The sequence below is a fragment of the Ovis aries genome, chromosome 2 (genome assembly GCF_016772045.2).
Source record: "Ovis aries strain OAR_USU_Benz2616 breed Rambouillet chromosome 2, ARS-UI_Ramb_v3.0, whole genome shotgun sequence".
In the NCBI taxonomy this organism is placed as follows: domain Eukaryota; kingdom Metazoa; phylum Chordata; class Mammalia; order Artiodactyla; family Bovidae; genus Ovis; species Ovis aries.
This window is the reverse complement of record NC_056055.1, coordinates 83,505,492-83,520,603: the sequence shown is the minus strand read 5'-3', so window position 1 is coordinate 83,520,603 and position 15,112 is coordinate 83,505,492. Positions and strand designations below refer to the sequence as shown.

Here is a 15,112-nt window from a genome sequence, read left to right as displayed (position 1 = left end):
CCAGCCATCTCTTCCTCTGTCATCCCCTTCTCCTGCCCCCAATCCTTCCCAGCATCAGAGTCTTTTCCAATGAGTCAACTCTTCACATGAGGTGGCCAAAGTACTGGAGTTTCAGCTTCAGCATCATTCCTTCCAAAGAACCAGACTTTCATAATTTAGATATTCTCAAAACAGACAACAGCTATATAAGCAGGATGGTCATGGACATGGGGCTGCGTAGGGGTGTTGGTGGTTAAAACACTCACATATAGGAAATTCTCTGGTGGTCTAGTGGTTAGGACTCTGCTTCCTCTGCTAGGGGTATAGGTCCTATCCCTGTTCAGGGAATTAAGATCCAGAGAATTAAGATCCTACACAACAAAACATATACATATGTACATAATGCTAAGAGAACATAATTTCTCCAGGCCATACTTTACTACTGGAAAAACTAAAAAGTGTACCAATGATTTTCACATATATATCCCTTTCTTCTCATGAACTAGGTCTTTGACTGCCATTTCCTTCCCAATGAAGTAAAATATACTCATAATGGTTGCCCAATTCTTGATGAAGACACAGTGAAGCTTAGACTCTACAGGTAAGTGGCACAGGAGCGTTCTTCATTCTTTGTCAGATAACCATTCTGTGTGCTTCTGTTTCTTTGGATAAGTATTGCTATGGTGGGAGTTACTAGATTTCAAACAAGTAAGTAATTAGTTGTAGGAACTGGAGACCTGAATGGATGAGGCAAGAATTGTAGCACCCTTTCAGTTACTTTTATTTATATCCTCTTCCTTGGGGTTTTTCTGTGGCAAATTATTAGCCTTCTCCTGTTTCCCTTTAGAGTTCTTGTACAGGTATCTCTGGTCATTCAACTCTCCATTTACGATTAAAAATGGAGATTACAACCTACAAATTTTTAATGAGAATTAGGAAGAAAATATATTCCAAAAGTGAATGAAATTCTTCATTTTGATTATCAACTACTTAGTTTTAAGAAGTGCAATATCTTCTATTTTTAAACACATGGGGATGACCCAGAGAGATGTTATGGGGAGGGAGGTGGGAGGGGGTTCATGTTTGGGAACGCATGTAAGAATTAAAGATTTTAAAATTTAAAAAATAAAAAACTAAAAAAAAAACATATTATATTTTAAAAAGGTTTAAAACGATCAAAGTGATCATATAACCCAGCAGTTCTACTCCTAGATACATAAATGTACAAGAGAAATTAAAACATGTTCACACAAAAATTTACACAAATGTTCACTGTAGCATTTTGTGTACATGTCAAAAAGTTGAAATAATCAGTCTGATGAATGAGTAAACAAGATGTGGTATATTTATACAGTGAAATATTATTCAGCCACAAAAGGATGAAGTACTGTTACATGCTATAACACAGATGAGCCTTGAAAATATTATGCTAAGTGAAAGAAGTCAGACATAAAATGTTACACACTGTATAATTTCACTTATATGATATGTTCAGTAAAAGCAAATTCAGAAAGGCAGAAAGTAGATTGCAGTTGCCAGCTTTCGGGGATGGGGTGAATGGGGAGTGACTGCTCATGGGTGTAGATTTTTATGGGGGGAGGTGATAAAAATGTTTCTGGAATTAGAGAGCAGGATGGTTGCATAGCCTTCTGAAAATACTAGAAACACTGAGTTGTAAACTTTAAAAACGTAAAATTTTAGAATTATGTGAATTATATCTAAATAAAGAGTTAACTTAAAAATTAAGCTCATGGTTATGTTATTGCTCACTTCATAGAAGCAACTGAAAATTCAGTGTAGGTGGAGTAGGCCTTATATAGTTTTGTACTTGGCTTTTGTCACTTTTAAGAGTATTTGACTAAAATACAGCAGCATGAATTTGCCTTAAGTACTAGAGGAATACTAGTCTAGAGTTTTGTAGCAGACAGTCAATTATCCTGATCACCCATCATAGGTCGGGCTCATGCTAGGTAGGCTTAGGAAACAAAAGAATGAGGATAAATGGGCTGGTTTTCAGGGCCTGATGCAAAAGATGGCTAGAAAATTGTGACACATAATGACAAGCCAAAAGAGAGGCATGAAGCAAATGCCGTGCTCAGAAAATGAGATGGCACCCAAGGATTCCTTGGGAACAAGGCAATCAGCATATAGGGCTGTTTGATCTTCCTAAGACTTTAAAGTTAACAAAACTAATTAGCTTCAGAGAGCTTGCTGATGAATTCTGGCTGTTCCCATTTCTTTGAGTTTCTAAAGGATGAGGCGGGAGGAGCAGCACAGATGAAGTACAGTTAGAGGACCTGTCAGTGTTCCTGGTCTTGAGGATTTAAAGTAGAACATTCAGAGGAGTTGGAGGCATAAAAGCAGAGAGCATGTTTATTGCCCTCTTACCTCATCTCTAGCCCTTTTGGTAAGCTACTTGACCTCTCTAAGCCTCAGTTTCCTCATCTGTAAAATGGAGTCAACAACACTACCATAGATTCCTGTGAAGACTGAATGATAAACTATTTGTAAGGAGTCTCGCATGTGTCTGGGCCATTATGAAAGCACATCGATGGAGAATCTATTATTGATGCACGACCATCACTTAAATTTTCTCCCTTCAATAAAGAATGACAGCCTGTCAATTTGCTGTATAACTCAGGGAACTCAAAGCAGGACTCTGTAACAACCTAGAAGGGTGGGATGGGGATGAAGCTGGGAGGGATGTTCAAGAGGGAAGGGATCTAGGTATGCCTATGGCTGATTCATGCTGATGTTTGGCAGAAACTAACACAGTACTGTAAAGCAATTATCCCTCAGTTAAAAATAAATAAATTTAATCAGAAAAAGAATGACAATCCATCCCTATTAGGTTCTGCAAATATCCAGAGAGTGTAGTTCCTAAGGGAATGAAGGGAATGGAGGTTACAGTCACCGATCACCCTTTACATGCCACCCACTGAGCTGAGCTTCCCCAGCTAGATTGCAAATAACTATTCTTGTAGTGGCATTTGTGAAAAGCAAAAAGGGCTTGATGCTTCAGAAATCCCTCACCCCTTCACTCCTGAATTAAAAGTCAGTGCATACGTGAAAATATGCTCAACATCACTCATTATCAGAGAAATGCAAATCAAAACCACAATGAGGTACCATTTCATGCCAATCAGAATGGCTGCGATCCAAAAATCTGCAAGCAATAAATGCTGGAGAGGGTGTGGAGAAAAGGAAACCCTCTTATACTGTTGGTGGGAATGCAAACTAGTACAGCCACGATGGAGAACAGTGTGGAAATTCCTTAAAAAACTGGAAATAGAACTGCCTTATGACCCAGCAATCCCACTGTTGGGCATACACACTGAGGAAACCAGAATGGAAAGAGACACGTGTACCCCAATGTTCATCGCAGCACTGTTTATAATAGCCAGGACATGGAAACAACCTAGATGTCCATTGGCAGATGAATGGATAAGAAAGCTGTGGTACATATACACAATGGAGTATTACTCAGCAGTTAAAAAGAATACATTTGAATCTGTTCTAATGAGGTGGATGAAACTGGAGCCGATTGTACAGAGTGAAGTAAGCCAGAAAGAAAAACACCGATACAGTATACTAACGCATATATATAGAATTTAGGAAGATGGTAATGATAACCCTGTATGCGAGGCAGCAAAAGAGACACAGATGTATAGAACAGTCTTTTGGACTCTGTGGGAGAGGGAGAGGGTGGGATGATTTGGGAGAGTGGCACTGAAACATGTGTAATATCATATAAGAAAGAAATCGCCAGTCTAGGTTCGATGCAGGATACAGGATGCTTGGGGCTGGTGAACTGGGATGACCCAGAGGGATGGTATGGGGAGGGAGGTGGGAGGGGGTTCAGGATTGGGAACATGTGTACACCCGTGGCGGATTCATGTTGATGTATGGCAAAACCAATACAATATTGTAAAGTAAAAAAAAAAAAAATACCAGACACCTAAAAAAAAAAAAAAAGTCAGTGCATTAACTAAATTTGCAGGATATTCTTAAACTGCACACATGCTAGAGATGAGACTGAGATCAGAGCAGTCATTAAATGCCCATATTTATGATAGATTTGAGAGAAGGTGTTAAAAGGAGGGTCATTGGAAAGGGAAGTAACAGAAAAAGGAGTTGACACCAATTTAAGGAGAAGGGAAAAGAACAGGGAGGTGGGGTAAGTAAAATCCAAACTCCCTGATACACAGATTGTGTGAAAGACAATCTTTAAGCTTCAAGCCAACTTAGTGCCCAAGTATCAGAAGAACCTGCACACCAGTAATGTTGCCTTTGCTCTGTTCTGCCCTCAGGTTTACTGAGACAGACACCTTCACGGAAACCTTTACCCTGCGGGTCTACCTCCTGGAACCAGACTGTAACATCATCCGCGTGAGTGATGATGCACTGGAGGTGTCTGAGTTCTACGGCCTGTCCCGAGTCATTGATAAGAACCTGCTCAGGTTTGATTACGAGAGGATGGCCAGCCTGGAATGCACAGTCAGACTGGACCCCGTGGGAACTCAGCTGCCAGCCCATGGCCAGTTGGTTCTGGTGGAGCCCCAGCTGGAAGAACCTCGTGGAGATCAGCCACATAGTTTCTTCCCTGAGTCTCGTATGATATGTTTTAATACTTATCTGGATGTTACTAAATCTGCCAGGTCTTAAATGGTCATCTTCCACAGTGACAAGGAGTTTTACTTAATAGGATTTGTAGCTGGTTGAAAATATAGATTAGTGGCTAAGAGTGCAGACTTTGGAAACAGAAAAACTTGGGCTTGAAAACTGCCTCTGCTGTTTACTTCCTGTGTGGTATTAGGTCAGTTTGTTAACCTAAGTGTCTGAAAAATGGTCAAGGATAGTGGCTGTTCCATAGGGTTGTATAAAGGTGAGAGTGAGTGAGATCACACACACACACACAAAGCAATTCACACAGTGTCTGGCTCATAGCAAGTGCTCAGTAACTGTCAGCTGTGATTATTAATAGTGAGTAGCAATAGCAGTGATAGCCAGAGTAGCTGGGGAATTTATTAGGTGTTATTAGACTTGAAGCAGGTTTGGGTTAAAGCTGGTAGGCAGGAGATATGGTTTAAATCAGGAAGAGTTGATGGAAAATGTTCCTCTTGTTATTCATTCAATTATCACATTTTGGGCACTTCCTAGATGCATATTAGTGTTCTAGAAAGACTGTGAAAGACCAAGAAATATAAGGGAAAATCATGGTCGTAGTCATACCTGGAATTTGGACAGTATGATGGGTAATGTTCCTCTTGTTATTCATTTAATTATCACATTTTGGGCAGCTCTTAGATGCATAATAGTGTTCTAGGCACTGGGGAAAGACCAAGAAATATAAGGGAAAATCATGGTTGTAGTCATACCTGGAATTTGGACAGTAAATTATAGCTAAAGACATGTTTGCACATATGTCATCTCATCTAGTCTTTGCAGCCTTCTGGGTAAGAATAGAATACCCAGTCTTTACATCAGGGAAGTGTGCAAAAGGCCACTAACATAAGTGGCCTGTGCATATCATAGACGGTGCAAGAGTGAATAATACAGCTGGCAGAGACAAAAAGACTACGTACTGGAGAGATGACTGCAGATTTTAGTGGAGGAGATTAGGTTGGTTCAGGTGGTCAATGAATATTTGAAGAAAGGTTTAGTGAAAAGACAAAGTGGACCTGGAAAATAGGCAGAATTCAGAGGTGTTTAAGTGGGGAGTGAATTTCAATGAATAGAATATTCTAGCAGAGATTGCATGGTGGCGCTATGGAAATGGATGCTGTAAATACAGACAAGAGCAGGACTGTGGAAGGCCTACAGTGAGCCTATTTGTCAGAGGTGGTCCACCACCAGAAAATGCATTTTATATTTTTTCTCTCAAGCACTTTTGGTGGGTAAGGACCTTGTTAGATAATCGGTTGATTGTTTTTACAGTAAGGAAATGGCAGGTTTTCAGAATAATGACAACCCACTCAGTGAACGATTGGTGGAAACACGAGTGTTCTTTAGTCAGCGAGAGGGAATAAGTGTCTGTGGAAGGGAGGACAGGTTTTTAAAGGTAATCACTAAGGTACAAGTGCCTCTCTTAATTCCCTGCTATGCATTCTAGAATTGAGGACAGAACTGAAGTGTCCAGGTGGCAGGTGTACCCTGGGACTGAAGAAAGTCGGAAGTCTCAAAGTGAGCTGTGAGGAGTTCCTGCTGATGGGGCTTCGATACCAACACCTGAGTTCCCCTTCTCCCAACATTGATTACTTCTCCATCCAACTGGACCTCACAGATAGCAGGAGTAAAATCACATACAAGGTAGAGTCTATGGGCTCATGTGTCTGGGTCCCCGGCTGAGAGCTGGTTCTCTGGGGTCACTTGTGCTGGCTCCCATGTCAGCGAGGGTTCCCGTATGGTTGTGGGTGGAACAGCCTAATGACTCACTGGAACTGCAGGCTTGTTCTGCCAGTAAGTGCTTAAAACAGGGTTGGTTTTGCACATAATATCCATGTATAATTTCCCTTTTCTGGCAATCTTGTAGCTCTACCATTGCAACTTAGAAAGAACCAGAATCAGGTTACATGCTAACCTTTCTCTCCCTTTCCCTTCAATATTCTTCAGTTTCTCATTTTCGCTTTTGTAACTCCTACTCTTTGATGCTTCATTTACCTCTTTATTAGACCCTCTTTTCATCTGTTGGAGGAAATCAGAGGGTCCACACACCCATTCAGCAAGGCCATAGGAAACTGGGAGAGAGGGAGTCCTCGTCCCACTGTGAGGGCTGTAGCAGGGCCATCTCCGTCTTCCAGTCTCTTTTAAATTCTCCTTGCCTTTCTTCCTCTTAATCTCTTCTTATTGAAATGATGACAGAAAGTGAAGTCAATCTAAGTGAAAGATGGGCAGGCTTCTCTACTAACTCAGGCACTCTGTAATGTGTTTATTTGGGAAGCTGAAATGACTATGAACCTGCTGAAACAGGTCAGGTTTTGTGCTGATTTAAGATGATCTGAGATGACATTTGTGAAAGAACTCCATCTTTCAGTCTCACTTCTTCCTCTGATTTCTCCTAAGAGACCCAGATGAATGTTGAACATTATTACCACAGGAATTAATAAAACAAAGAATGAGAAAGAAATGATTAAACAGGGTTGTAGTATTTTATAATTGCGAACTGGAAAAATTGTGAGGTGGGCTGGTCAAATTGATCAGGTAAATCACTTGGGGAAGTGAGATTTAAGAAGAGATTTAAGTCTGACGTTAATAGTTAGCCTGCCCTTGGGACTGGGTTGCCTGGGTTCAAATGTTTACTTAACTAGCTGTGTGATTTTGTACTCTATGCCTCATTTTTAAGATCTTGCAATGGGCATAGTAGTACTTCTTATTGAGAGGATTTAATGAGGTGATGCTTACAAAGCTTGGCACAAAGCTGAACACATAGTAAGCTCTACACGTATTTTTTGCTAGTGAAAAAACTGATGTTTTTGGAAACAATTGGTTTAGCCCAAGCCCCTTATTTTATACTGGGGCCACAAAAATTGCATATCTTGACCATACATGCATGGATGAATCAAGACTAAACTCTCAGTCTCCTAACGATTAGTACATGTTTTCTGTTTGTTTTGATGTGAAACTTCTTTGACATTTAATGCTTTTTTTTCTCTGTAAAGAACAAAATTTAGAGCCATTTTTCTTCCTAATTGATTTTTCATCTTTTTCCTCATATATTGATATAGGGCTTTCTTTGTTGATATTTTCAGATTAGTTTTATTAGAAGTTTCCTCTCTAAAATGATCTTCCTGTATTATTTAGAATTTGCTTATACCATAGTCAGTTTGGCATGTCATAAACAGATTCTTTTATGATTACAGTAATATGCTCAATGGCAGAGGCTATTTTTTTAAAAAGCACAGAAAGAAAAAATAAGAAAATGGAACTAGGGTATTTCTAATATATATATACATATATAAATGTATGTGTATATATACCCATACACACACACACACACACACACACACACACACACACACACACACAGAGGGGGAGACATGCATACCAGAATCAGTTTATGGAGTTGAATTTATGTTATATTTGAAGTTTTATATCTTGTTATTTTATTATTTTTATGCTGGTATAATCCATCCTCATTAAGAGACTGACTATTCACCCATAATTTCTTATAGATTTAAAAATATTTTCTTGTTTATGTTTACCTTTTTAATCTGCCTGAGATAAATTTTATCTTATTGTAAAACAACAGAACAGTGTTTTTGCAAGTAGCCAAAATTTTCAACACTATTTGATGAATAATGAACCTGTTTCCTACTGATTTTTTGCTTGCTCTGTTGTATAGAAAGATATTATATGTCTGTTTCAAGGTTAGTTCTCTTATTCTTTAGATTGGCCCACTTATTCTTGTGCCAGTACCATATTATTCCAAAATAAAAGGTCTGGACTTTAATATTTTATAGGCAAGTTTTTCCTTATGATCTGCTTCAAAATTTTCTTATCTATTCTTAGTTCTAGATAAATAATTAATACTTATGTTAGTTTTTTTAAGCCCCTAATTATTTTTTATCAGGATTGGATTAAAGTTACTAATTATTTTGAGAAAAATTGGAATATTGGAACATTTACCATATTGAGTCATCTTTTCCAGGCAAAGGTTATCTCACTTCGTTGAGGCAAATGGTCTTTGATATATTTCTGTTAAGGCTGCAGTTTTCTTCATGTCCCTTGCGCACACTTACTAAGTCCAATCCTAGGCAGTTTGTTTTCATGAACTTATTCTGACTAGTCTTCTTCTCCTCCATTATTTCTTCTTGTTGGTTAGTGATGATAAACAGGAAAGCTATTTCTTGGTCTAATTTTCTTTTGTCTGGCTTCTTTCTTGAATTCAATTATTCTAAAAGTTTTTCAATTCTATAGGCTTTTAAGACTGTATTAATTACATCTTCCACTGATGATGATAGTTTTTCCTTTCTTTTTCAGTAATTATTTCTCTTTTTTCTCCTGTATTCCCCACTGGTTTGGCCAGAATAATATTAAATACAGTGATGCATATCAGAATCATTGTCTTGTACATTTTATCACTATTAACTGCACACACTGTCCTTTTTAATTCTTCTTGCCGTGAATTCATCTCTCTTTGAAATTCTTATAGTCACATCTGTAGACTTTTTTAGATCATCCTTTTACGTTTAATCTTTTTGTATAATTTTAAATGCCTCTCCTGTAAAGGCAGATATAATTGGATATTTAATTTCAGAATATTTGTCTTAAACAAGAGAATAGAGACAATATTTCTATAATAATGGATATCTGTTTTTCCCTATCATCTTGTTTTATGCTTTCTTGCTAATTAATAACATCATCTTGCACTCTAGGTTATATTTTATTTGCCTTTGCCTCTACTTATTTAATATGCCATTTTAAAATTTAGTTCTTTTTTAAATTTTTATTTATTTATTTTTTATTTTTAAAAATTTAGTTCTAAATTGAAAAAATACTTTAACCTTTATTTTTAACATATTAAGTAAAAAATACAATGAAGTCTTTTGCCTCCTTCATATATATTATGAGGTCTGATCCTATTTACCCTTTCTCACTGCCATTACCCACCACCAGGCTTGGTTAACATAATCCACAACTTTAATTCTAGCATATCATCTTTATACTTTATGATACTTAACTTCATCTTTTATTTCAAGTGTACTCTTTTGACATTTGTATCCATTTTGTTAGTGTTTCAAGTAATATTTGTTCAAGCTTAACCTCTAGGTTTAATATTTCTTATTGTTCAGAACTAATCCTTTTATGCTATGATTTCCTCATTCTTGATTAAATTATAAATCTTCAAATGCTTTTCAATGGCACATTAGAACTACACAGTCTAAACTCTCAGCGTTATCACTCTTTTGTTTTTATAAACCACCATGTGGGAGGGAGAGGAGTTGTCACCTTCTGTTTCTCTTGCTTTTCTCTTTTTCTCTGAGCCTTGCTGGCTAGTTTCTGAAATTCTAGGCTGAGGAGTGGGTGGCTTTGGAGGACTTTTGGAGAGAGAGGTCTTATTTGACCAGGCATTGAAAGAATATGGCTTTGTGCTCTCTGAGTTGGGTGGATGTTTCAAGCTTCTTCCTAGTCTCAGGGCAATTTCCTTGTTCTCCTGGAGATTCTCCTCTGCAAAGGCCTCTCATCTTTGCTAGCCTGATTAATCAATTGCAGTTCCTCCCAGTGCTCCTAGGATATGACCTCCACCTCCAGCTTCTTTCTGTGGAGATTTTTGGCTTCTCACAGACGCACCTAAAGGTCAGGACCCAGATGACCCTAGATCAACGCTCTGTCCCACTTGCTCTGTATCTGGGAGCACTCACATATTCCTTCCTGCAGCAAACAAGGACTAAGACTGATCCCAGCACAGATACCATGTTTCTTCTGCCTCTGGCCACTTAGCTTCCTCAGGGATGAGCCCAACATCAATCCCCTGTGTGCTCCACTGGTAAAACACACATTTAAGGCTGGTGTGATAGAAGCTTCCCTCCTGACACCTGGGACAAGGGATGCAGCATTGCCCCGCCCCCCCACCCCACCCCTCCTCTTCATAGAGGGCATACAGTGTGAGGCATCAAGGCGGTGACTCAGCACAACACAGAGCAACTTCTGTCTGTAAATAAATTTCTTTCTCTTACTTCTCTCAACCCTTTTATATTCTTAGAGTGGGTGAGAAGGTTCTAGAGTCTGGAACTGGTTCCAGACAATTTGTTTTGTAAATTCTGCCTATAATACCTGTCTCATATTGTCTTTGAAATGCTCTCTCTTGGAACTTCAGTTGAGACTAAGCCATGAAGAACTACATTTTAAACATTCTGTTATATAAATATCCAGTGTTCAGCAGTACTGCACTCATGTGGCTCAGATCATTAAGCCTGGTCTCCCAATAATGGGGGACATCAAATTCTATGATGACCAGTTATCTTCTGCTGAAGATCCTTTCTGCCCATAGCACTTGTTGGGACCTCAGATCCCAGGTTGCAAGTTCATGATTTCTCTGGAGATCCCCACAGTGAGAGCCTCTTCCTCACAGCTCTCTCACTTGGGGAAGGTGTATTTCTATCTTGAAGAGTTACTTGCAATTTTGATGACCTACTCCTCACTTGGAGACCCAGGGTCCTAACTAATACACAACTGAGCAAATGTCCTTCAGTTTCATGAGCAGCTATTATAAGGACAGGTTCCTTCATTCTGCCATTGTCACCTTTGAAACTTACAAGAGGTGGATGGGGTGGCCAGGGGAGGTTGGTTGTGTGTGCCAGACACTGCTAGTGCTTTACTTTGTTTCTTCTTAAGATTAAAAAACAATTATTTATTTATTTGGCTCTGCAAGATCTTAGTTGTGGCATGCAAGCACTTAATTGTGGCTTGTGGGATCTAGTTCCCCAACCAGGGATCGAACCTTGGCCTTTTGCATTGAGAGTGCAGTGTCTTAGCCACTGACCTACTAGGCAAGTCCTTGTGCTTTACGTTGGCTATCTCTTGTAATCCTCACTCAGTACCTAGGACCTCTAGGATGTCCATGTTATAGGCGGGGGAAATCGAGATTTAGAAGTTAAGTAACTTGTCCAAAGTCATATGAACAATATGTGCTGGACATGGAATCAAAAGAACAGTTCCTTCTAATCACAAAATTGGTGCTCCACCTCAACCCTGGCTAAATATTGGAGTCACCAGAGCACTTTAAGAATACCAAATTGTTGTGGTGGTGGTTTTTTATCTCCTCCTTAGGAATGTTAAATTAGAACATCTGGAAATGGAATTTGGGCATCAGTATGTGATTAAAATCTCTCTAAATGATTCAGATCACTGCTGGATGCACCCTCTAGGCTGTGACTTTGTGTTAAATATCGTGCGATTTACCCTGCTATTATATCAATAGCTTCATTTATAGTTCTCTCCTTTATCTTTTCTTTCTCCTTCCAAAGTCAGAGCGTGCTTGGCTGCCTGTCTATATCAGACCTGGAATTCCCAATCAGATTCCAAGAGCTGCATTCATGGCCATGTTTATTCTGGAAGTGGATCAGTTCATCCTGACCTCACTGACTACATCGGTTCTGGACTGTGAAGAGGATGAGACCCCCAAACCCTTGCTGGTGTTCAACATTACTAAAGCTCCACTCCAGGGCTATGTGACTCACCTGTGGGATCACACCAGACCAGTGTCCTCCTTCACCTGGAAGGATCTAAGAGATATGCAGATTGCCTATCAGCCACCAAACAGCAGCCATTCTGAGAGGAGACTTTATGAGGTGAGAGGGAAGAGAGACAAAGCTGCCAGACTCTTTGGTATTCAGAGAGTCATTGAAGAGGCCACTTCTCTTTAGCCTGCAGGTTACCTTGTATGGTCACTGCCTCATTGTCCAAAGTCATATAAACCATATGTGCTGGACATGGAATCAAAAGAAGAGTTCCTTCTAATCACAAAATTGGTGCTCCACCTCCACCCTGGCTAAATATTGGCGTCATCAGAGAACTTTAAGAATACCAAATTGTTGTTGTTGTTTTTTATCTCCTCCTTAGGAAAGTTAAATTAGAACATCTGGAAATGGAATTTGGGCATCAGTATGTGATTAAAATCTCTCTAAATGATTAGAGAGATTATCAATCTCTCTAATCTAAGAAGAGAATCAATCACTGCAAATCAAGATGCAAACCAGGCAGGTGATGTAAATGAACAAAGCCATCCGGAGGGAGACTGGGGGGAAGTGAGGAAGGAGCTGGCAATTTAGGAAGCAGATGTAACTCAGCTCCAGCTGACTGCTGCATGTGAGAATATGGATGCACCCAGTGTTGCTGTAGCTTTCCTTTTTTAAGAAAAGTTGGAAAGCTCTACTCTTTTTTTGGTAAAAATATTTCAAGTTTCATAATACAAGTGAATGTTTATGCAAAACTGAGGTAGACTCACAGACCTAGAAAACAAACTTGTAGTTACTAAAGGGGATAGGGGAGGGGGAGGGACAAAGTAGGGGTATGGGATTAATTGATAAAAACTAACTATGTATAAAGTAGATAAGCAGCAAAGATATACTGTATAGCATAGGGAATTGTAGCCCTTTTCTTCTAATAATTTATAATGAACTATCAGCTGCAAAGATACTGAATCACCATGCCATATACCTGAAACTAATACAACATTGTTAATCAACTATTCTTCAGTTAAAAGTTTCAATATTGTAATTAGCCTCTAATTAAATTAAATTTAAATTTAAAAAAAGTTTCAACTTTTACACATAGACGACATTGTAAATTTAAAACATAAAATACCAGCTGCAAAACATTTCTGAGGCCACATTTGGCCCCCAGTTTCCCCAGTTTGAGAGCTCTGGTGCCTCCAACAGCCTTCTTGCATTACATAGACCACTGAAGTTAGAGATGGTCTAACGTCTATTTGTTTATAATTTTTTCATTAATAAGTTATTTTATATTATTTTCCATCAAGGTTTTCTACTGGAGTCCTTAATTTTAAGTAATAATGCTTACTCAGGGTAGGAGATTCCATATTCTCATTAAAAAGACTCATTTCACTATCACTTTTCATCAGGAAAGTTGTCTTTCTATCTAATCTAAATCATTTCTATTTCTGCCTCTCTCCTCTTGTTTTGTATTCAATGAGAGTAGAGAACAGCTGGTTACAGACTTGTGCATAATAACCCTTCACAAACTTGTAGACCTACCAGCAAGTTGATTAAAAAATGATATAAAATTTAAATAAGCAGGTTAACACAGACTTGAGTTCAGGTCTATTAAGGGAAATATGTGTCCCTGGGGTTACCAAATTGCCCTCTATCTAGTTTAGGCATTTTTAGCATTTAGGCTCAAGGGCAGACTATAAATGCCATGCCTTGCCCTTTACTTTTATTTTCTTCACTTCATAATAGTAAGTGGCAACTGGTTTTTCCTTTCCTGTCTTCACTTCTCATTTCTTCCATAAGTGAAGTTGCTCAGTCATGTCTGACTCCTTGCAGTCCCATGGACTGTAGTCTGCCAGGCTTCTCTGTCCATGGGATTTTCCAGGCAAGAGTACTGGAGTGGGTTGCCATTTCCTTCTCCAGGGGATCTCCCTGACCCAGGGATCGAACCCAGGTCTCCTGCATTGCAGGTAGACGCTTTACCCTCTGAGCCACCAGGGAAGCAGTAGCATGAGGTAATTTCTCTTTAGATGTCCAGTTTTATCTCACATCCACAAACAAAGCGCTGCTGCTCTGTCTGCTTTGTATGCATTATGTCTGGCTTTGTACAGTGTAATACTAAAGCAGAATGTGTCCAGATGTGTGCTTTTTTGGTTTGCTTTGTTAGAAGGTGACTTTCAATTTTCTCAGTGGAGATTTTGCACTGCTCAGTTCTTTTGGCCGGAAGCCACCAGGGCGAGATTTCTGTGAGCAGAGCAATGGCCAGTGCAGCTTTAAGCTAGCTGATCCTCCCTTCAGCTGTTACACCAGGCAGTCTCTTGTAGGCATGAAAATCCAACTTCACTCCAGTAGGTACTACATTGATCTTAGAGGAAAGTTCCTTAGTGATAGGGCTCAACCTAATATATATTTATATTCAGTTCAGTTCAGTTCAGTCACTCAGTCATGTCTGACTCTTTGCGACCCCATGAATTGCAGCACGCCAGGCCTCCCTGTCCATCACCATCTCCCGGAGTTCACTCAGACTCGCGTTCATCGAGTCAGTGATGCCATCCAGCCATCTCATCCTCTGTCATCCCCTTCTCCTCCTGCCTCAGTCCCTCCCAGCATCAAAGTCTTTTCCAGTGAGTTGACTCTTTGCATGAGGTGGCCAAAGTACTGGAGTTTCAGGTTTAGCATCATTTCTTCCAAGGAAATCCCAGGGTTGATCTCCTTCAGAATGGCCTGGTTGGAGCTCCTTGCAGTCCAAGGGACTCTCAAGAGTCTTCTCCAACACCACCAAAATGATACCCCCCATATCAGTATAGTTTCATTTTCAATGTGTGTATTTGTCACTCTTGAATCTCTTTTTTTAATGTAGTACTTGCTGATACGGTACTAATTGTTTCTTTTATCCTCTCAAATGGACCACACATTCTTCAAAAGTAGGTAGCTTGCCTTCCTTTACAATATTATACCTCATC

General features: G+C 39.3%; 1 protein-coding gene across 24 annotated transcripts in view; it reads left to right on the top strand.

The window, feature by feature from the left end:
* Positions 1 to 15,112, top strand: part of FREM1 (FRAS1 related extracellular matrix 1) — a 183,370-nt gene that overhangs the window by 38,391 nt on the left and 129,867 nt on the right. For all 24 annotated transcript variants that reach the window (XR_009599245.1, XM_060409486.1, XM_060409483.1 and 21 more), the window contains 4 exons: positions 486 to 580; positions 4,290 to 4,591; positions 6,092 to 6,288; positions 11,946 to 12,269. Coding sequence is in view for 23 of the 24 variants with exons in the window: in XM_060409486.1 (XP_060265469.1) it covers positions 486 to 580; positions 4,290 to 4,591; positions 6,092 to 6,288; positions 11,946 to 12,269 (918 nt within the window). In the remaining variant the exon portion in view is untranslated. The remainder of the gene's footprint in view (positions 1 to 485; positions 581 to 4,289; positions 4,592 to 6,091; positions 6,289 to 11,945; positions 12,270 to 15,112) is intronic.